Source organism: Centroberyx gerrardi, chromosome 18, assembly GCF_048128805.1.
Source record: "Centroberyx gerrardi isolate f3 chromosome 18, fCenGer3.hap1.cur.20231027, whole genome shotgun sequence".
NCBI lineage: Eukaryota > Metazoa > Chordata > Actinopteri > Beryciformes > Berycidae > Centroberyx > Centroberyx gerrardi.
Window position 1 is genome coordinate 24,191,851 of NC_136014.1, and position 21,409 is coordinate 24,213,259.

The 21,409-nt window shown below is 44.6% G+C and overlaps 1 protein-coding gene across 3 annotated transcripts in view; it reads right to left on the minus strand.

Moving 5' to 3' along the window:
• Window positions 1-945: 945 nt before the first annotated feature.
• The window catches only part of rad51b (RAD51 paralog B), a 59,000-nt gene continuing 38,536 nt past the window's right edge, over window positions 946-21,409 (minus strand). For 2 of the 3 annotated variants that reach the window (XM_071896083.2, XM_071896081.2), the window contains one exon: window positions 946-2,708. In XM_071896083.2, coding sequence (XP_071752184.2) covers window positions 2,622-2,708 — 87 coding nt within the window. In that variant the 3' untranslated portion in view covers window positions 946-2,621. The remainder of the gene's footprint in view (window positions 2,709-21,409) is intronic. The other variant, XM_071896082.2, reaches the window with a different exon arrangement.

Sequence of the window (21,409 nt, forward strand, 5' to 3'; positions counted from 1 at the left end):
TCAATCCCTGAAACAGCCAGTGGGGGTCCATCAACTGCCACACTGACCCGTTCGCTGCTCACTCAGTCTAAGTAGGTCACTGGATCCGCTCGTGTGGACAAGAGCGCCAGCTGAATGCCTAAAAATGATGCCACATGGTGATTCTTTTTTAAGGTTTATGATCTCGCATTTGAAAACGCACGATAGCATCGCAGCAGTCATAGCATTTCATGTGCTATAGTATTAAACCTATTATCATCCCATCATTTCCATTTCATGGTTTTTCAATGTGTTTTGTTTTTTTTTGCACATGAAAAGGTCATCTGTCCAGAAATCATGAAGCCACATGTAACTCTAGAATCAGCGCAGAATCTGATCTCTCTACCAGTCACATTTACATGATGGAGGAAAACTGTGCTGACGGATGCAGAAAACCGACTGTGCTGAAAATGTGACTGAATGCCAGTGCAGCGAATCAGTTTTTCTTGCACTGAATGTGAAGTCCTGTTGTCGCTGCAGCAATGTGAGCGCTGTGCACCCAGTAGGTGCTGTGCTACTGTTCGTTATTGATACGTTCATGCACCCATGTCAACAACTATATTGTACTTGTGAATGATTCTGAGTGATGCTGATGAGATCGCATAATGGGAGGGAATCTGATCTGTTTACCCGTCACGCTGTCATGATGCTGAGGTCAACAGAATTAGACTTTTAACCTCTAATGCTGAAAAAGGGCGAAGTCAGAAGGCCTTTTCAAAATGCCTGCATAACTAAAAAGTATGTTACGATACAATAACGTACGATCAATAAAGTATGATCTGTGTAGTGCCTGTTATAGGGATGGATTCATTAGAGTTTCTTTATCAAGTTTTGCATGAGCTTTCACTTGAGTTACAGACACTGAGGTTACTTTTTTTTTTATAGTTTGATGTATTATTTACAAATGATAAACAAAACACTGGAAAAACAAAATACAAACAGCAACTAAGACAAAAAGGTCAGAGGAGCTTACAAAGACCTCTCAACCCAAAAGAGAAGAAAAGATAAGAAAGATAACAAAATATTACAAAAATTACATCAAAACTCTCCAAAAACAACAAAATGCATAAATAACAAGTAAAAGGAATACAATAAATTAAACAACAGTGTGGTTGTGAAGGGAGTGAACTCAAAAAGAGAAAGACGTGGATTTTTGGGGTCTAAGATAAGACCAATAAGCCATCAACTGAAGGCAGTAAATCTAAAAAAAAAAAAATATATTTCCTTGCATGATTTTTAAAATCTAACAACGCCGTTTTGTACAGAAAGTGAGTCTAGGAAAAGTCTTGGAGGGACATTTTGAAAGCTGAGATATTTCAAATCTAAAACTCAACACAGCCGTCGACAGACAGGAGTTTGGCTTTTCCAGCGTTAACTTTGCTTCCCGTGTCCTTCGCTCCTGCAGGAGAAAGCCAGACGGGACTGTAACTCTTACTCACCCACGCATGAGATGATAAGGAGTTAATACAATACTGACCTGTCTGGCAGCCTGAGCTCAGCCGGTGCCTTTATCACCGCTGTGATTTGTTAACCCATTAGGAGCACACACTGCCGTTTCACAACATTACTTTAAAGGCAGAGAAACACGCAGGAAACGTTCGACGCATTCATTTTCAAACAGGACGACTGTTTTCAAAGGCCCATCCTGGACTAAAACGCCAAGATGGCACCAAGATGTTTAAAGTTTGTGGATCTGCAGTGATTCACCAATTTGAAGTTAAATGACTTCCAAAGGTGATATAATTAGTGTTAGAGCGATAAAGCGATATTCTTATATATGCCGATAATTTTGTACATTAATTCTTCATTTAAAGTTAATGTGTCCCAGTGTTTACCTGCCATTGAACAGGTGTGGTGGGTAGCATGGATTCCAGTGGAGAGTTTTAGTGTCCCATGATGGTCTAAATGGTTTCAGAGGCTTTTCCAACATGACAAGAATAAAAATCTGGGAGAAAGACTGAATAATGGGAAAATTGCAAACATATTGGATATTGGCACAAGATATCATGACCTTCAATGCAGAAATATCACTAGCAGCCTTCCAGATCGAACCCTAGATACGATGACTGCAGACTAAGTGGGTAATTTAGCTGGTAGCATCGTTCAAAGATATGGGCCAAATATGGACACTAAACGGCTCGCTTCAGGTGTGTTCTGGTCTTTATTAACACAATCAATTTTGACGCTGAAGTCAAAATGACCATGGAGGTAAAATAATATCTGCCTCTAACTCAAATGCAGATACATTTGGCTGCAAATGATCCCTCAGTCAGTTTTATAGCCAGTGTAATGGCTTCTATAGTTATTTTAACAGCCGATGCATGGAATCCTTCAACTGAAGTTAAAACATGAAAACCACCAACCGGAGTTGTGAGGTTTTCACCCGACAGCGACAAAAATGGAGGCGGGGCTCCTCGGTCAACCCAACAGAGATGAGTCATCATCATTATCGTTTACAACAACAACAAAGGGAATCTTGATCCAGGCACGTATCACAACGACACACCTTCTCTCTCACATTTTCTTCCTGCGCGCTCTGCACACACACACACACAACTCCCGGAGTCAGAGGAGCGCTTGGCCAGTTGAGTCCATGGATTTGGTCAGGTTGTAGTTGAATCCTGTGCGCACCCTGATTGGCTGGAGGCCCGGGTCCGTGCCCTCGTACAAGGTCTCCTCATTGTCGTTTCCTAGAAAACACAGAGAGAACACAAACAGAGTCAAACACACTGCCACTGATCCGGGTTCCCTTCAGGCGACACAAGAGATGAATTGTGTATCACGTCACACCGATTTCCATTTAGTTATCCTGTCTTTCTGTCTGGGTAGATGTCCAAAAAACCCATTTTTAAAAACCAAATCTTAAAAAGAAGAGCTGAAGACGTTTCACCGCTCATCCAAGAACGTCAGAACTGATGAAGCCTCTTGGATGAGTGGTGAAGCGTCTTCAACTCTTCATTTTAAGTCCAGTAGATTTTGTTTTTAAATTTTTTTGGGGGGATATTCTGTCTTTCTATTCTGTGTTTTTGGGCATCAGGATGGTTTAGTGGTTAGAGAAGCTGTATCATAACCAGGAGATAATCGGCAACTCTGTGTCCTGTCAAACTGAACCCCCATCGGCTCACTTATTGCAAGTCACTGAACAAAAATGTCAGCTAAAAGCTTAAAAGGGGAATGTAAAATGAAGCTTGTGAAGTTTCTACAACTGTACAGTCAAAGAAACCTTTATTAGACCTCTTAACTGTTAGAGAAACTGTGTCACAACTGGGTGATTCGTTCCCTGCAACAAACTGCGTCCATGAGTCCTGTTGAAGACACCAAACCCCGACCTGATCCCACACTGTAAGCCGCTCTGGATAAAAGCATCAGCTAAATGCTTAAACTGTAACTGTAAACGACAACATCCCCCCCCCCCGCCCGCCGCCGCCATCATGCAGAGCCGATACTCCGTGTCCGCAGGCCTGCAGGAAACAGCCTGCCGCTGGTTTGTTTCCATAGATCGCCATATGGGTACGGACCAATGTGGGCTCTTGTTTGAGGTAAACATTTACAAAAATGTTGGTCCAAAACAGACTTTGTAAAACAAAAACAGCCGAAGGAAAATAGGGGACGGATTACTTCCATACCTACTGACGTCATCAGAGGTATTTTTATAACATCTATTTGTTTTGCTGTAATCCATATCCAGTCCTCAAAGGGAAGAGAAGGCGGAGAGAATGGGTTTAAAAACACAGACCGGCTGCAGATCACTTCCAGCCTCAATCTGAAAATGGAAAGACTTCATGGAAAACGTGAAGAGACATGTGAAGGGTCTCATACTAAAACAAGCTGACGTTCATGGCTCAAAATTTGCAAAATACAGATGATTGCATCCTTCGAAACGTAACGTTTCTACAAGCAAAGGCAGTGCCGGCAATGATTTTGTAAAACTGTAACTTTTTTTAAAATGGTGGATGCCTCATTTTGGAATTAAATTCTTTGTGAGCACCAACCAAAACATGCTTATACATTTTGTACCATCAGCACTAAGAGTAAGACATGTGCTTTCATCACGCCGTTTGTGGGATTCTCTGATGAGTTGGAACGTGGTAAAAAACCTAAATATGGTTACATGTAATTATGAATAAGTCCCGCACAAAGACTAAGAGGTGGAGATGGCTGCAAAAACCCAACATGACTCAACGAAGCCGTGTCGCGCTCAAACACTGGGGCCTGATTCACACGGCCCACATCTGAGTTTTGATAACAATAAAACTTAATCTGGAAGATCATCTCTCTTCATAACTGGGCAAAAATCACGGTCGATTGTCTTGAGAACAAAAGCGTTTTGGGTGAAGTCTATCTGAAAAGGAAGAAGGACAATAAACATCCCAGAAGATTTTAGAGTCCCGGGGCCGAGCCTCGGTCGCCACCTGTTACCATGACGTCCCCAGACAGCTGAATCACAGTTCATCCTTCATACAGGGTTAAGGTTTAAGGTTTAATCAAGGTTTTATGCTGACTGGGAGCTTTAGTGCTGTGGAGCAAAAAAAAAAATACAGAACTAGGGTAATTTTGCCCCTTTAAAGAGCCAATTAAGCAGCGGTTTATACCTTAGTATTCACTGGCCTCTCTACAGCAAAAGTTCCATTACGAAATTTCACCTCATTATAATAAGAAAATACCTATTCCACGGAAATCACACCCTGCTGAAGTTGCTAAACTGCAAGGCCCATTTTGGCAGATAACCAAGCATCATTTAGAGGTCCTCTTCTATTCTAAATATCTATTTGGCGGATAAGAGTGACAGTGGCTGTTACATTATGGGATGTACTGTCCCAGCCACTGTGGCTGGTGGACAAAAAAAGTAACTTTCCTGCCCTGGTGAGATTTGACACTTCCCCTGGGAGTTTTTCTAGTACTTAATCTGGGGTCAACTTTTCCCAACTGCCCCATTGTTAAGTAAATATACACTACCAGTCAAAAGTTTGGACACACCACATTTGTCTTTATTTTTTACTATTTTCCACATTTTAGAAGAATAGTAAAGACATCAAAACTATGAAATAACATAAATTGAATCATGCAGTGACCAAAAAAGTGTTAAACAAATCAAAACTATCTTATATTTTAGATTCTTTAAAGTAGCCGCCCTTTGCCTTGATGGAAAGACAAAGGCTTTGGAAAGAAATTCATACATAGGATCAACTTCACTATTTATATTTGTCTAATTTCAAGCATTTAAGCAGAAGCATTTAGATCAAAATTGCTTTAAGAGAATGAACAATATAGTGCATTCAATCAGGTGTGTCCAAACTTTTGACTGGTATTGTGTATGAAAGGGTAGAGAAGTTGTCCCGGGCCAAGCAGAGATAATTTCCTTAAAACACTTCCCTGCTCCTTTACTCGCTTAACTCAGTTCTAATGTTGGACGAAATGTTAATTTGGTTAGTCCCTAAGGGGAACGGAGGAAGGAGCGAGGAAGAGGCCGTTCAGGCCGGTGATAAGGGAAGACTGAGTCTGAAGTCTCAGGCTTCCGGAGACGCTTATTTACTCCGTCCACAACAGCAGTTTCCATGACATCATCGCCACAAGCCCCCGACTTAAGCCGCAAGTACCCGACCCCTGACCCCTGACCTAGAATACTCCGTCGTACAGTACGCCCCCCCCCCCTCCCTCCCTCCGCCTCCGAGCCTAAACCCCCCGAGCCCTCTGGTCTGCAAATACACACCCAGTCTAAAACAAGCAAACAATAAACAGACAATCCCAGCCCGGCGCTCCTCACATGCCGCTAACAGTCCCGCATGTTTCAACCCTCCATTTTTCACCCCTCCGTCTCAAAACAAAGAGTCACGCCGAACCCAAACAGCGGGAAGGACTTTGTGTACAGGAAGCGGCCCTATTCTCCAGCAGCGTGCTAAACCTGCATGTGAAATTAATGTTCCATTTCATTGCCTCTCTGCCTCTCTCAGAGCCAGTTATTACAGCCGCACAGCCAGAAACATACCGCCACGGCTCCCAAATCAAACGAGCTCGATGTGGGTTTTTACACAAACTGTGCTCGTACTGTACTGTACCGACTAGCCCGGGATGAGTCAAAATAATAGTTACGGGGGGGGATTTGCTCATAACGGACAACACAGTAACTTCCTCAGTTTCATAAGAAGCAGCCAAGTCAGCCCAAATGATTTTCCGCCCCTCAAAATGAGGCACCGCAAAGAATACCAGCACCGGATCCTCTCTCTTCCTTGACAAGGACACTGAGAGGAAGCAAGGGGGGTATTAGGAGTAAAGAGAAAGGCATTCACAGTGCTTGGGACTGTCTGTGTGTATGGATGTATGTATGTATGTGTATCTTCGTATGCGTGTCTGCAGCTGTATCTGTGTGTGTGGGAGGGGTGAGAGATGAGTGATAGGGCAAAGTCCATGTCAGCGATCCTGGACGGGAAACAGGAGCCCGGGTCTTGTATCGAGCCCCCCCCCCCCCGGCCTCCCCGCCTTTGATTTCTGACCCTCAGACGGAGACAGTGGGGACGGAGGGGGGGGGGGAGAAGATAAAGGCCGTCTCGAAATGAGCACCTTGGTGAAACCTGCCGCTGTATTAAGTAACACCGGGGGCCCTCCTGCTGGACTCGGGCCAAACCGACAGCCCTTTTTTTTTTTTTTTTTTACAGCACTTCATTCCAGTGTAATTGGGAATTTGTTTCTTCGCACTTCCCTCTGAGCTGCCTCAACGCAGCAGGCGGAGGGTTCAGCGTCAGCGTCTGACAAGGATAGACACGTTTGTCGTTGCGGGAGTCGAACCTCTGCCCCGTGGTACTCTGTATCGCCGACTGATATAACACAAAGTTTTACATTTGCTGTTCCAAACACCTGGTGTCTGGTAGGGCTTTATCCCGCGAAAAATCCTCTGACGCACAGCGAGTGATGCGTTTCCGGTTTGTTTGGAATAAACAGAAGAAGAAGAACTGGGTAGTTAGCGTGAGCAGCGATAGCCACCATGGCTGAACAGACGAAGAAAAGAGAAACTCAAACTGCATCGACAGAAAATCCAAGCCCCGCCCACACTGTTTGATTGACAGGTGATCTCTGGGAAGTGCAGTGCAGAAACACCACAGTGGAGGCTGAGGGACAGAGATGTCACCAAGATTAAAAAATGAGAATCTCGCAGATTAGCAGTTAAATTCAGATTCAGTGTCTGGGCTTCCCTTTGGAAAGGATGTCGTTATGGACCCAAGGGGGCAGCGGGGTCCTAAGAAGACCCTTGTTTTTTTGGCATTTTGCCCTTTATTTGATAGTTTCCAGTAGAGAGGGACAGACAGGAAAGATTGGGAGAAAGGGGGGTGACATGCGACGAAGCTCCCAGGCCCGATTTCATACCCAGGACGTCCCAGATACACGGTATGAACCTTTGTGACATCTCACCCACACAGTTTCTATTTCTTCTCTCCCTTTTTTCTCCTCTTCTTCAGCCTTTTTATCATTTGTATGTGTAAATAAACTAAACCTAAAGGGAACAGCTGGGGTCCTAAAGGGCCGTCCTAAAGGCTTTACGGGAATAGTTTGGGAGTGAGAGAGAGTAGGGGAGTCGGGGCGAAGGCGACAGGGTGAGAGCGCCTTACAATGCAACACCCACTACTGCACTCAGACCCGTTTGAAGTCTTACATAATCGTCCTAATTAGCCCCCTTCTCTCACAGGCCCCGGCCCAACACAAACCTCACCAATAATCAAATCAAACTGCCAAATTACAGAGGAGCCCCATTACCGCTCCGCACGCAGTTCAGCCTCTCAGCAGTTCGGTCATGGGAGCTTGGCCCCGGCTGGCTGCGCGGCCCCGGCAGCTAAAGGCTTCCAGATCCTGCTTCTGATTGCTAATAATGAGTCAGTGTGTGTCAGCATGTGTGTGTGAGAGTGTGTACGCTTGCATCCAAGAGTCTCTCTCCTCTGTACTGTGGTTCTGCCCCCCCCTCCACCTCCCCCAACCCCAACCCACCCTCCCTCCCCTTCCTTCACCCCGTTCCCTTCCTCGCCCTGCTGGAAACACTGAGTCAACCAAGGCCTTTTGTTTCATGTTTATCTACACGCCTCTAACAGGAGGATTCGGACAGCGCCGGGCATGGAGGAACCCTCGACTCTCCACTCCCACTGTCTGTCATTACGAGTGAACCGCAGAGAGACTGAAGATAAGAGAGTGCTGCTGATAAACCCATGAAATGTAAAGCTAAAACATGCAACTTTTCACCTTTTCACCCCCTCAGTTGGTCAAGTTCACTCCAACACTTGTAACTCCCTGCATACTCGATGCTAAAGAAGCACCTCACCTCCCCCTTCCCATATGTTCCTCCTCTCCTCGCTCTAATATGTATATCTTTTCTTAGCTTTTATTTCTTTCTTCTCTCTTGCCTGATCATTCTAGGGAAACAGCATTATGGCTCTAACCCTTGTGCCTCCTCCTTACTATTAGATAGGAATTGAAGCTAATTCTACAGGTTTATTCAATGTAAGTTGCCCTGGAAAAGAGTGTCAGCTAAATGCCTAAAACGTAAACGTAAAGTTCCCTGCTTGTAGGCGAACACGAGCCGAGTTTTGACATGAACTTTCTGCGCCGTGCGCTGCTCCGCATGAGGACTCGTGGCGATGAGCAGATGTTATCGTTGCGTGCCGGAGCGGACGGCGGCTCGGCGTAAACCGGGCTCATCTGATCTAAATTGCAGCCCCGGCTGATTGAGCCAAAATGATACTGCGCTGATTCACGGACGCTTCATTTCCTCCTGCCCCAAACACCGTGCCTAAATATGGAGAGGACAGAACGCCATGTTGTGTAATTCCTTATATAACCGGGGCGTTGAGGAGATCACCAATATGGTTTTGTTTGACAGTCTGGTGATTAGCGAGTTTGGCGAAGACGTTCTGCTTTTTAAACTGACACACATTCACAGCCTCCGTCATCACTCCGCCTCCGAGGCCACGAGAGAGGACTGGACCCAGAGTGTGATGCTGCTGTCAAACAAAAAATCTTTTTCTCATATAAATAAATGTCAGTACTTTTTTGCATCAGTTGATCCCTCTTGGATTTGTTCTGCTGTTTTAAATCAGTGTGCGAGTTCTTGTTCTTTTCTTGTATGATTGTTGAACCCAAGCAGCCGAGACAAACAACCTGAATCATAGTTTTCCTTGGAATGCAAATTTGCTCTCTCAGAAAGTACATTATTACAGAAATAAGTAGAAGAATGCATATTTACTCACCGACATTCTCACATTTTCGAAATTCTGCAGTGGGGTTTTGACAAGTCAGGAAGTCAATGAATAAAAGACCATGTGGGTCAAAGCTTTCAATTCAAATATGAACAAAAAAAAAAACACACCAAAACTGCAGTTACTGTACGTGTTTTTTCCGCGACCGCAGCACATTGCCTAACATAACCTCTACCCGCCGTGACCGGGTGGGCAGAGACGATGGATTTTAACACCGTTCTCCATAAACCGGGTTTTCAGCTGGCTCCTGGCCCGGGTCCAGGTGTGAGTCATGTTTTCGCGGAGTAGGTGGCACATTTATTTTTCTTTAACTGCTTCGGTTATTAGTGTGTACATGCATGTGATGCCCTTGGCAGTCAGTACATGAGCAGTACGTGCCGGGGCTCGTAGGGATGGTGGAGGTGGGGGGGGGGTGGAGGTGGAGAGAGGGGGGGGAGGTGGAGGGAGGGGGGGCTGCAGCTGGGATAGCGTGAGTCACGGAGGCCTGTACTGGAAAAAAAGGGATCAGGGTTTCACCTCCACATGTGCTTTCACACACCCGCTGTCACTCAGGTATTATATACTCCTCACAGATGTGTGTGTGTGTGTGTGTGTGTGTGCGTGCGTGGACACAGAAAAACACTGACAAAATGCCAAGACTTGCTTACGGCTTAACACTCGGGAAGGAGGAGCGCTCATTTCGGTTACCGGTGTATTTTACTTTTACAACTTTATGTGTTTATCATGGACCTCGGTTTCTCTTCCATTTCACGTCATGCACACACACACACACACACACACACACACACACACTATTCTAAGTGGATGTGTGGTGGGAATACTGAGCAGCAGCTGGACCGAGACAGGGGGAGAGAAGTAGCTAGCGGTGTGCGATGGAGGAAAAACACTCCTTCACACTAGTGAACTCTCACACCACAGTAACAGTCGGTGAGCAGCATGTGAGAGGTCACACAGCCCGGCTATAAAACCTTCCAACTGTAAGCAGACGTAAGCAGCCACACACACACACACACACACAGTATGCACAGGCTACAGTAAACTATGCTGTAAAGGGATTTGTCTCAGCTGCTCTCAGGAAACGCTTGGTTTCAGTCTACAAGCCACACACATTATGACTAGATAGTCCTCTCTGCTACTATCATCTACACTGCATATTAACAAGTCATTTAGTCTATTATTGAGCCCTAAAATCATAATTTTCATAAAATAAGTGAAAAAATCTGCCAATGGGGTTAGATAATTTCACTTGTTTCCAATACAAATCAACTTGTTTCAAGAGTTTTGTAGAGCCAAGGGACATTTTCTTGATAGCAGTGCAGTGATCTGCCTTATTCTGACTTGTTTCAAGACACTGACACTCATTTCTATAAAGTTCCTGGAAGTGGAAGTGAAGCTGCTGAGTTATCTCACCTCACTGGCAGCATTGTTCTCTTGTTTTAAGAAAAAATAAGATTTGAAGGCTGAATATGAGACTAAATGACTTGTTAAGATGGATGTTTTTTTTTTGCAGTGTAGTGGTACATAATTCCCTTTCTCTCCACACTTTGACAAAGTTTTGTCCAATTGTAGTTTACGATCCTGTAGTCTCTCCTTTCAGACTGGCTCTTATCTCTTCCCCTTGCACTTCTCTATCTTAAATGATCTTTCTAGAAATAGCAATATCTGCTGCCTGTGGCTTTGACCCTTGCACTCTTTGCAACCGACTGCTTATGTTGGCGATCTGAGATTTTAAGCTTCCTCTACTGTTGTGCTTACTGTAAGTTTCTCTAGATTCCTAAAATGTAAATGTCTCTCAGACTGAACTGCAAGTGACACTCGGAGAGCAGAAAGTCCGGCAGATTCTTTGCGCCGCCAGGGGGGTCGGAGAAGATTTTACGCTTTCGTCTCATTTCCTGTCACCGTTATTTGCTTTTTCTACCCAGATAAAACTCTCGTCCTCGGTACGCGGGCAGCCTCGGACATTTTTCCCAACGCCTCCAGGAAATGAAAAGAAGGCCTTGGAAATATGATCTTTTTTAGAAATGCGAGGAAAACGGAGGGGCGAGGGGACGGCAGGCGCAGATACAGGAGAGAGGGGGGGGGAATACGAGAATGGAAGTCAAACGACGGGGGCAGGATTGAGAGAGGAGGAAAGGAATAAAAAGGAGAGAGAGAAAGAGGGAGGGAGGGGAAAGAGGAGAGGAGGAGGAGGAGGAGGAGGAGGGGAGGGGGGTATTTCTTTACAAGAGCAGCCAGAACAAAGAGGGCTTTGTGTGCAGTGCTGAGAGAGTGAAGTGGAGCCAGGGCTTAGGGAGTGTTTAACAGTGTACACTGACTGCATTCCTGCAATGTGATTACGAGCCGCTTTTAATTTATTCTCCTCCAGGAAACAGACTTAACTCTTCGCTGCCCTCCTCCCTCTCGCCTGCTCTCGTCCTTCCTTCCTCTCTTTCTTAGTCGTCTCTTCTCTCTTTTATCCACGTTCTAACTAATCTCTCTGTCGCTATCCTTCACTTTGAGATTTCAATTCCTTTACTTCACATGCCCCCCACTCCAATAAGTTAACATTTGTTTTAACTGTATGGCAGTACAGATATGCTGTACCATTAGCATCATGCTAATTCAAACTGAGGGGACATATGTCTTCTCAGCTGAAGACTTGACTTGACTTGGGTTCTGGTGACTTGGGACTCGACTCTGACTTGTACTTTGATGACTTGAAAAGGTTTCTAAAGTCTTGACTTGAGATCTTGTGTTTGTGTAAATGACTCAGATTGAAAGTGATGAGATTTGTTCCAGCAGACGACTGAATTTAAATTCTGTTTTCTGAATTTGTATGGAATGATTGAATTTATTGAAGTTGAAACTGATTATAGAAATCAAACTCATGATGCTCTTACCAAGTTTTTATCCTATTAAAACCATATTGCATTGAAAAGTCCTAGATATTTAGTTTTCTTTAAGATATTAAATTGATACTGGACTCTTGATTTGTTCTGACTTGACTTGCTGTTCTACATTTAGACTTGAGACTTGACATTAATGACATGGACTTGACTTTTGGACATTTAGACTTGGGACTGGGACTGACTTGGGACTCGAGCAAAGTTGATTTGGTCACACCTCTGCTTCTCAGATATTTGATAGCAAGATTTTTGTTGCTTTTCATTTGTCACATTAAGTCATTCTAATTGTATAATAGATCATACCTCAATCTACTCCTTTTTGTTCCCTCCTCAAAAAAGCTAGCACCAGCAGAGATAGCTGTATTTCAAAATGGCAAACTGGCAGTAACTCTGTTAATATCTGTACTCTGTCAAATGTTTTGGATGCCCTACGCCCCTGTGTGTGCTGCATGTAACCGCCTCCGCTGAAAAGAGATACATCTAACAGCTGTGTTGCATTACGGCTCACATGAAAACTCAATTCAGAAGACAAACGCAGAGCGCGGCGTTTACTTTCCACTCCTGTGTGAGTCACACAACTCCTATCACTGGAACGCGAGACAGATTAAAAACTGGGAGACTTTTCTAATCTCATTTCCTCGTAAACAACCTTTTGAGTGCGGAGATTAAATTGCCGCAAAAAGTGGAAGAGTGTTACATGTCAAACTAAGTCGATTAACCTGAAAAAACACGTACACTCTTAAAAAGGATGTCATTTTCCAACACTATTTGTTTTTGGCATGAGACAATGGCCATTTGTGTTCGTTTTTAATATGACATACAGTATGTTGGTAGCATACATTGTTGTCAATACGTGTTGTGGGATTAGCATATGTTGCGATGAAAATGCTATGTGTATTGTCCCAACCTAAACACAAAGCTGTGTTCAAAGTGAGAAATCTTTGCTAGTAGTGAAACCGACAGAAACATATTGAGGAAGATGTGTTGTGATGAAAGGGGATAGAGGCACATGAACATCAGTCAACCTACTGTACGTCAAACCCTCCCGGCATACACACACACACACACACAATATATATGTCGAGTCCGGAAACGAGACCCAAAAGACATGTATACAAATCTCCTGCGATTACCCATAATCCCTGTGAGAGGCCACACTTCCTGACAACCGTTTCTACCAAGCACCTCTGGAGGCAGATGGAGGAGAGGGTCGACTACTCATCATAACAAAACACACACTGCTTACAGTATGGAACTATAGGGTCGCAGGCACTTTGGCATTCTGGTCGCCATCTGTGTGTGTGTGTGTGTGTGTGAAGCACTTCCACTACGCTCACATGTACTCTAGAGCTGCAACGATTAATCGTTTAATCGATTAGTTGCCAACTATCAAATTAATCGCCAACTATTTTGATAATCAATTAATCGGTTTGAGTAATTTTTTAAGAAAAATAAGTCAAAATTCTCTGATTCCAGCTTCTTAAATGTGAATATTTTCTGGTTTCTTTACTCCTCTATGACAGTAAACTGAATATCTTTGGGTTGTGGACAAAACAAGACATTTGAGGACGTCATCTTGGGCTTTGGGAAACACTGATCGACATTTTTCACCATTTTCTGACATTTTATAGACCAAACAACTAATCGATTAATCCAGAAAATAATTGACAGATTAATCGACAATGAAAATAATCGTTAGTTGCAGCCCTAATGTACTCCTTACATGCTACTAAATCATCGATATTGCCACCATTTCTATGATTTTGCACAATTTTTGGTACAATTTTAAGAAAGTGGGTATATCTAGACACAACTGGGATTGTAGGGATTCTGGTCGCACTGTGTGTGTGTGTGTGTGTGTGTGTGTGTGTGTGTGTGTGTGTGTATGTTTGTGTGTGCACCTTAGGGTTCCCATCTAAGAAAATATCCCTAAAGGGTTCTTTGGAGAACTTCAATATCTTAGAGGATCATGGAAGTTCTGGAGACCCCTAAAGAGTTAGACTTCATCATCCGTTGAACTGTTTTATGTGTGCTAAAGAGTATCAGAGCTACATCAGGAGTGAATCGAACACTAAGAGAGTGTTTGTGAATTCTAGTTGACCCAGGTCTGGTGTCTCTGCGCTGACGGTAAGGACAGCAAAGACCGGGGGGTTTCACACAGCGCCCCGGGAGACGGAGAAGTGAATCTAGAAGAGGAAGTGAGAGTGTTTACATAGTGCTTCATGCTTACCATGCTGGCTTCATTTCCCCTTTCTGGTGATCTGAATGTTTTGAGTTCAAGTACTGTGCTTAGCTTTCTATTCTGACTGACAGACAGACAGACAGGCAGACAGACAGACAGACGATTGACTACTCTTTGGTTCTCCCCTTCCCAGGTTCAAACATGGAGGACCACACACAGACAGGACGAATGGAAGTCCGTTGGCTTGAGGCAGAAAACTGGAAGCACAAAATACCAGCTAGCTTGTTTATTGACAAGCGGTCTGTTTCATTACTGAGATGGTTCAACAACATTTTGCACCTCATGAGAAAAAACAGATTCCTTGAAGACATCCCTTATGTTAGAAGTTGGTGAAAGTAACGCCACGGTTCATGAACCCTTTTCCTCAGGGAACCATCTTGGGTTTCCCTACAGGAAGAAAAACATCCCTAAAGTGTTCCTTGAAGAACCCCCATATGATGGCGGTTCATGGAAGTTGCATCAGTGTTCATGGTTGCCGTTCCCTAAAAATACCTAAAAGCGCTTTCACTTTTAACATTTCAGGGATTTAGCTGACATGCTTATCCTGAGCAATTTTCAATGAGTGCAACAGTAGACTAAGCTTAAATTCCTAGATCGCCGACATTACAAGCAACCAGTCATAAGGATTTCAAGGGTCAAAGCCACAGCGGCCAAGGCAATTAATGTTACAGCAAGGAAAGGCAGAAAGGGAAGAGAAAAAGGGAGTAGCTACGACTCAACTAAGAGTAAGGAGGGCAAGTGTCAGGGCCATATTCCTGTGACCACAGACGGATCAAGTAAGAGAGAAGTGCTGGGAAAGAAATCAAATAAGAGCAGGAGGAGAGAGAGGTAGAAGGGATTTCTTTTTGAGAGAGAACGAGAGTGAGTAGAGGAGACGGGATAAGAGCTCTGGTCCCCTGCAGCCCCGAGGCCCAGAGAGAGACAGTGGTGCATGATGGATGGTGGTGAGATAGCAGGGCATCTATGGGGTTTCTTCCCCTGCCAAACCCCAACCACAACCACGCTTGGAGAGCCTATTCTTTTGACGGCGCCTTCCCGTAGCCTCGTGAACAACTGCACTGTCACTCGCCCAGCTGTTGAGCATGAAAAGAGAGGGCAGTTGTCGGGGGGAGGGGGAGTAGGGGGAAGTGGAGGGGGGTGAGGGGGGGTAGGAGGGTGGTCTGGGTGGGCGAAGGAGAGAGAGGGCAAGTGAAAGCTGGCCCAGAATAAAATCCCTTCTCAAAGGGATCAAAGCCAGGGCTGGCAATTTAATTCCAACAGGATATTGGTGTTCCCATAGGCTTCCCCTGCTTCCTGCAAACCCCCCCCCCCCCCCAACTCACTACCCCCTCCACCCCTCCTCCTCCTCCTCCTCCTCCTCCACCCACGCTGCCCCCCCCTCCCCTCCCACTCCCTCTGCATCCAGTCTTAAGTCTTGCACAGCGAACAGGGGAACCATTATTCCCTCTTCGGCTGCTCCTCGGCTTACAGCAGGGACTCATGGCAAGCAGAGCCAGGAGGATATGCAGCTAGTCTCTCTCTCTCTCTCTCTCTCTCTCTCTACCTCTCTTTCTATCTCCATCTTCCTATCTCTCTCTCTCTCTCTCTCTCCCTGTCCTAACACTCTGCCCGAAACCTCTCTCTCTCTACAGTTAGAGATTTCTTTATCTCCATCTCTCGCTTTCAGTTTCTCAACACTGCCAGAAACCTCTCTCTACTTATCTTCCTCTCTCTCTCTCTCTCTCTACAGTCAGATTTCTTTATCTCCATCTATCTCTCTCGCTCTCTCTGTCTCTCTACCCAACCAGACCTCTCTCTCCATCTCCTTCCCTATCTTTCCCTCTCTTTTTCTCTCTCTCTACAAAGCCAGACTTCTCTCTATCTTCCTCCCTCTCTTTTTCTCTTCACAGCCCATTTCTCTCCATCTCTGTCTCCTTCCCTCTATCTCTTCCTCTCTGTCTCTAGGAATAAAGCCCAAAGCTGAGGCTTCAATCCCTATCCCAACCCACACTCACACACACACACACGCCAACACTGAGAAAACACACATAGGATGTTTTCCCCTCGTTCTAACAGGTCCCAGATGCGCCTTTAGTATTCAGAGCGGCTCTGTTTTAAGTAAATCTGCAACAAAACCTCGAAATGAATAAACACAACAGGTTGAGTTTAAAAAGAAGGCCGAGACGCCGCAACTCTCCTACTCTCTCACACAGGTTTAAGAGCTGAATCACCTTCCTGGCAGTGGAAATGGGAAATGCTGCTGGTTGACCTGTGAGCGGAGGGGAGGTGTGTGTGTGTGTGTATGTGTGTGTGTGTGTGTGAGATATTGATTATGTTCTATTGTACGGTGTATGCTTTCAAATCCATTATTTTATCGTCTCTACATGGTTTGAATGCGCAGAATGCTGTGTGTTGGTGTTTTTGAAACTTTACATTTGGTATATTGTGTGTGTGTGTGTGTGTGTGTGAGTGTGTGTGCGTGTGTGTGTGTGTGCGTCCAGGGTGTAGAGGGGAAGTGCAGCTTTTGGAACCTGGCAGTGGAAATGGGAATTGCTGCTGGTTGACCTGTGAGATGAGGTGTGTGTGTGTGTGTGCGTGTGTGTGTGTGTGTGTGTGTGTCGGGGGTGTGTGGGGGCTTCCAGAGAGGATGTGGCTTGGCATGTGAGAGTGGAGTGTGTGTCAGCTGCCATGGCTGGAAAGGTCAGGCCACAGGAACACACAGGGCAGCTGTGTGGCGACCCAGAGAGGGAGAAAACAAGAGAGAGAGAGAAAGAGAGGAAGAGAGAGATGAACACGAGTGTGAGAACCTGTGCGTGTGTGTGTTAATTTTCACAGCATTTTATTTAGTCATAGAATTTAGTCATAGTCTTTTGCCAAAAATAGATTTAAATTTAGTCCAATTTTAGTCGGCTAAAATAATTACATTATAGTTTCATACAGTTCAACCTTAGAACAGAAACAAAACGCACCATTATTTTAGTGGAAATTACATTTGCAACATTTAAACATTTTCCTATTTTCCTATTTTTATCTCCTTCTCTTTAGAAAAAACACTGACTTTTTCATTATTGTGATGGTGGAAAAACATCTGCTTCGGTGTGTTTTCATTTTGTCATATTTTCGTCAATACTGGAATGAAATAAAATTATTTCAAATATCACCATGGGACAGAATATTTACTCAAGATAGCTGCAAAAAGCCTTTGTCAACATTTTAGTCATTAATTCTATGACGAGATTAACACTGGTGTGTGTGTGTGTGTGTGTGTGTGTGTGTGTGTGTGTGTGCGCACATACATGACAAACAGAGAGACAGCTAATCCCGGTGAACAGCTGGCCCTATAGAGCCACATCAGGAAGACGGCATCACCGGCCAGTGTAAGACAACTCTAGCACTAATGTTGATGAATAAGCTTGGAGGCAGGGAAAGGACAGCCGGGTCCTGAGCAGGTACAGTACACCAAGTCACTATAGATACACACAAGTGGGAAAAACACCCAACGTCCCAACTCATAGATTCCCCATCCAAACCACTGCAAGCGATCCAAACCTAAACATCATAATTGTATTTCTTGTCAGCCTGTCGTCGTGTTAGCTAGGTCGACTTTTACACCATTTGGCAGTCTCTGCTGTAAACAGCCTGAATTATGGTGAGAATTAATAACTTGTAATGCTAACAGGGAAGGCAGGAAATTACCACCAGCCACCAGCCAAATTCTGGTCAATCCAGGCTGCAAATTTAACTCTGAGAGTGTAAAGATCAACACAGCTCCAGTGTTTATGCGAGTCCACACCCATCACGGTTAATTTAACACTTTTAGACAGTTTTGAACAGCTGCCCCCAGAGCCATATCAGCTCTATGAGTGGACAAAAAACACTCCAATCAACACCTGTCAAGTCCAAATAATTGTCACCGAAAAACCAACACTTATTAATACTAGAAATCTGCTGTGTAGTCTCCTCTAACAGCTACTTTGGTAGGTAACTAACCATCATCTAAGGGGTCCTATCCCATCTTAAAAATCTAGCTGGCTGGTTAAACAGTGTCTGGTGAATTTTGGTGTTCGCTGGTGGATGAAAAAGTCAGTTTCCTGCCGCGCTAGAAGGCATCAACAGAGATTGTTAGCAAGGCTAGGAGTTAGCTGCACCCCACAAAAGTACCCGGTTGGTCTGGGAGGACTGACGGCCACAACAGCAAACAAGCACAGAAAGTCCTGGCGCCAATGTGGAGTCTGGATGCCGAAGTGCGGCTGACCTCAGTGGGATAGTGCTGTCTTCTTCTAAATTACATTTGATAACACTGGACCACACACATTCACCAAAGCCAAGGGGACTGACCGCTCACTATACAGTGTCGCCAATTCCTCAGATACAACTCTAGGTTGCTAAAGTCCTCCATTCTGACCACAGTTTGTCCCACTGGTAGATATCATTTTTTTAACACCCAGTCTTAGTCCTGCGTAGAGGATTGGTGACCCAGACACACTATAAGCCCCTGTGGATATTAGTAAAAGTCACCAGTGTCTGAATTAAAGCTGACTGAAGCATTAAGACTTCCTGTGTGTGTGCTGACCCTGATCAGCCCCGGTCTAAACATCCACCAGAGCCTCTGTGAAAGACTGCGACATGTGACTCAAGTCACATAAGACTTTGGGCAGCAAGGTGGCCTAGTGGTTTCAACCGGAGGATCCTGGTTTAAGCCTCCATGACGGCAAACATTCCCTCTGCTGAAGTGTCTTTGAGCAAGACAGTGAACCCTACCAGCTCCAGGGTTGCTGTTCTGTAGCTGACCTCTGACCTCCTGTGGAGGGGGGCAAGAGGACAATTTCCCGACTGGGATCAATAAAGTACTGTACCACATTCAGATTATTATTTTAAGTACTGTATAGCCATAAAATTTTATTACCGTCATTTAGACTGACATACGGCCTACATTAGGAGGTAAAAAAATGGCTGTGTGTTAGAGGTAAATATGGCCGAGGGTCTGTAAATATGTATCATTGAGCGTTGGCTGAAGTACGATTCCAAAATAAAAGAATGCAGAGGACGTTTACTGGAAGTTTACTTGCCTGACAACCGAGAATGCATCGAAACCCCAAGACTCATTGCGAGAACACCACATCACGTCCATTGAAACAGGTTGAAACAGCTGGGAAAATGAACACCTGTATGTCTTAACTGATTGCGCAACGTCAAACACACAGTCCGTCTCAAACTCTACGGATGCGTTCACTGTGCTCTTGAGAAATTCCTTCTCTCCAGGACAACTGGGGAAGAACGTTTTCCACAAGGACAAGTATCGACTTGGTGTTCTTGGATTTGGTAATCACTTCATCTGTGGCAATCCTGACGCCAAAGAAAGCAATCACCTTAAAGATGTGACAGTTGGCAGAATTCAAGAGTCAAAGTCATTCTCTGTCGTCAGAGGATAAACGAACGGCGTGGGCGACATACCTTCACACAGTCTGCATCCGCCACTGGTACACCAAATAATGACCGTTGGGCTAAATACCCAGCTGCTTGACTTTCAGTAAATTACACAGAATGGTTGCCAGATCTGCTCATGTTTCACCGTATTCAAGACAGGGAGAAAGTATGAAAAGTGCTGAATTTCTGTGTGAGCCAAATTAGGACGGAGTTACCTGTCGGTGTCCAACACATGCACAGCAATGGCATCTGCACACAGGTAAGTAAGAAAGTAGGCCGGTACATAGGTGCTTTATCTATCCCAGAGGGAAATTCAACTGTCAAGTCAACATTTGGCACCGTAAGCAACAGAAACAGAAAACAGAAATTCTCTTCTCCAAAGAAAGCCTGTATATAAATCAAGAAAGATATTGCACAAATCTGTGTCCATATATCCCCCTTAATAAATTACATGTCAAGTCAGGTATTGCACACATCCATACTCACATATCCAGTTATATGTAGTATATGAGTAGCAGTCAAGACCGTGTATCACCAAGCCAGGCCTTCATCAGAAACAGGGGAACATCTAGACATCCCAGAGGGAAATTCAACTGTCGAGTCAACATTTGGCACCGTAAGCAACAGAAACAGAAAACAGAAATTCTCTTCTCCGACGAAACACAGTTCATAAATCAAGAAAGAAAGACATTGCTCAAGTCTGTCTCCATATGTCCCCCTTTAAACATTACATCAGTCAAGATGGGTGTTCCACAAATCTATATTCACATATTCATCATAATCACAAGATCGGAAGATCTACCTGGGACAGCATCATGTATCAGACCAGAGATCTGAATATATTGGGTTCCATCCCTGCATTCCAGAGGGTTTGGCACGTCTTCGGCAGTTGCCTGGCAAATTTAATGAAAACCAGAACAAACCTCCACCGCAAGGAGCAAAACTGAGGCGGAGGAGGACTGGGGGGGGGTTGAGGAAGGTAAGATGAAACTATGACTCCGTTCTCACCGCAGGCCGTCATGCTCAATTTTGAATTGCTGCTCATATCTGATTCTTTTGGGATGACTGTTTATTCTAGGATGTGACCCATATCCGATACCAGTATGAACTGACAGTGATGCTGAAAAGACGCGTGCACACAGAAAGATGTCACATTCCTTTTTGTATCCGCGCCTCTCCCGCTTGTTTCAAACACATTTCGGTTACAGTATCTGCCTTCAAGTTTGGACTGAATTGAGGCGTCTCTCAAATACCAATAAAGAGTCAGCTTTGTTTTCTCTCCGTTGTTGTGTCTTGTTGTCCTCCGCGCTAACGCTGAATCAGCTAAGTTACCGTGGCGCCAAAGTGATAACAACTGTCTCAGGTGAATATAAGATTTACTTATTGTCATGGCAACGGTTTGATTTGAGCGTACAAGGCGCATGTAGGCCGCAAGGTTCTAGATCCAATCTGGTAGACTGGTAGCTTTTTTTTGCTCATACTGATTAGAAAACATCAGATCTGTGTCACAAACAAAGCAAAAAATCTGAATTGGGACAGTTTGAGCTGCAGTGTGAGCCTGTATCTCACAAACAATCCTTGGGTAGGAACGTCAGGATCACTGATCAACAAAGTCACAAGCT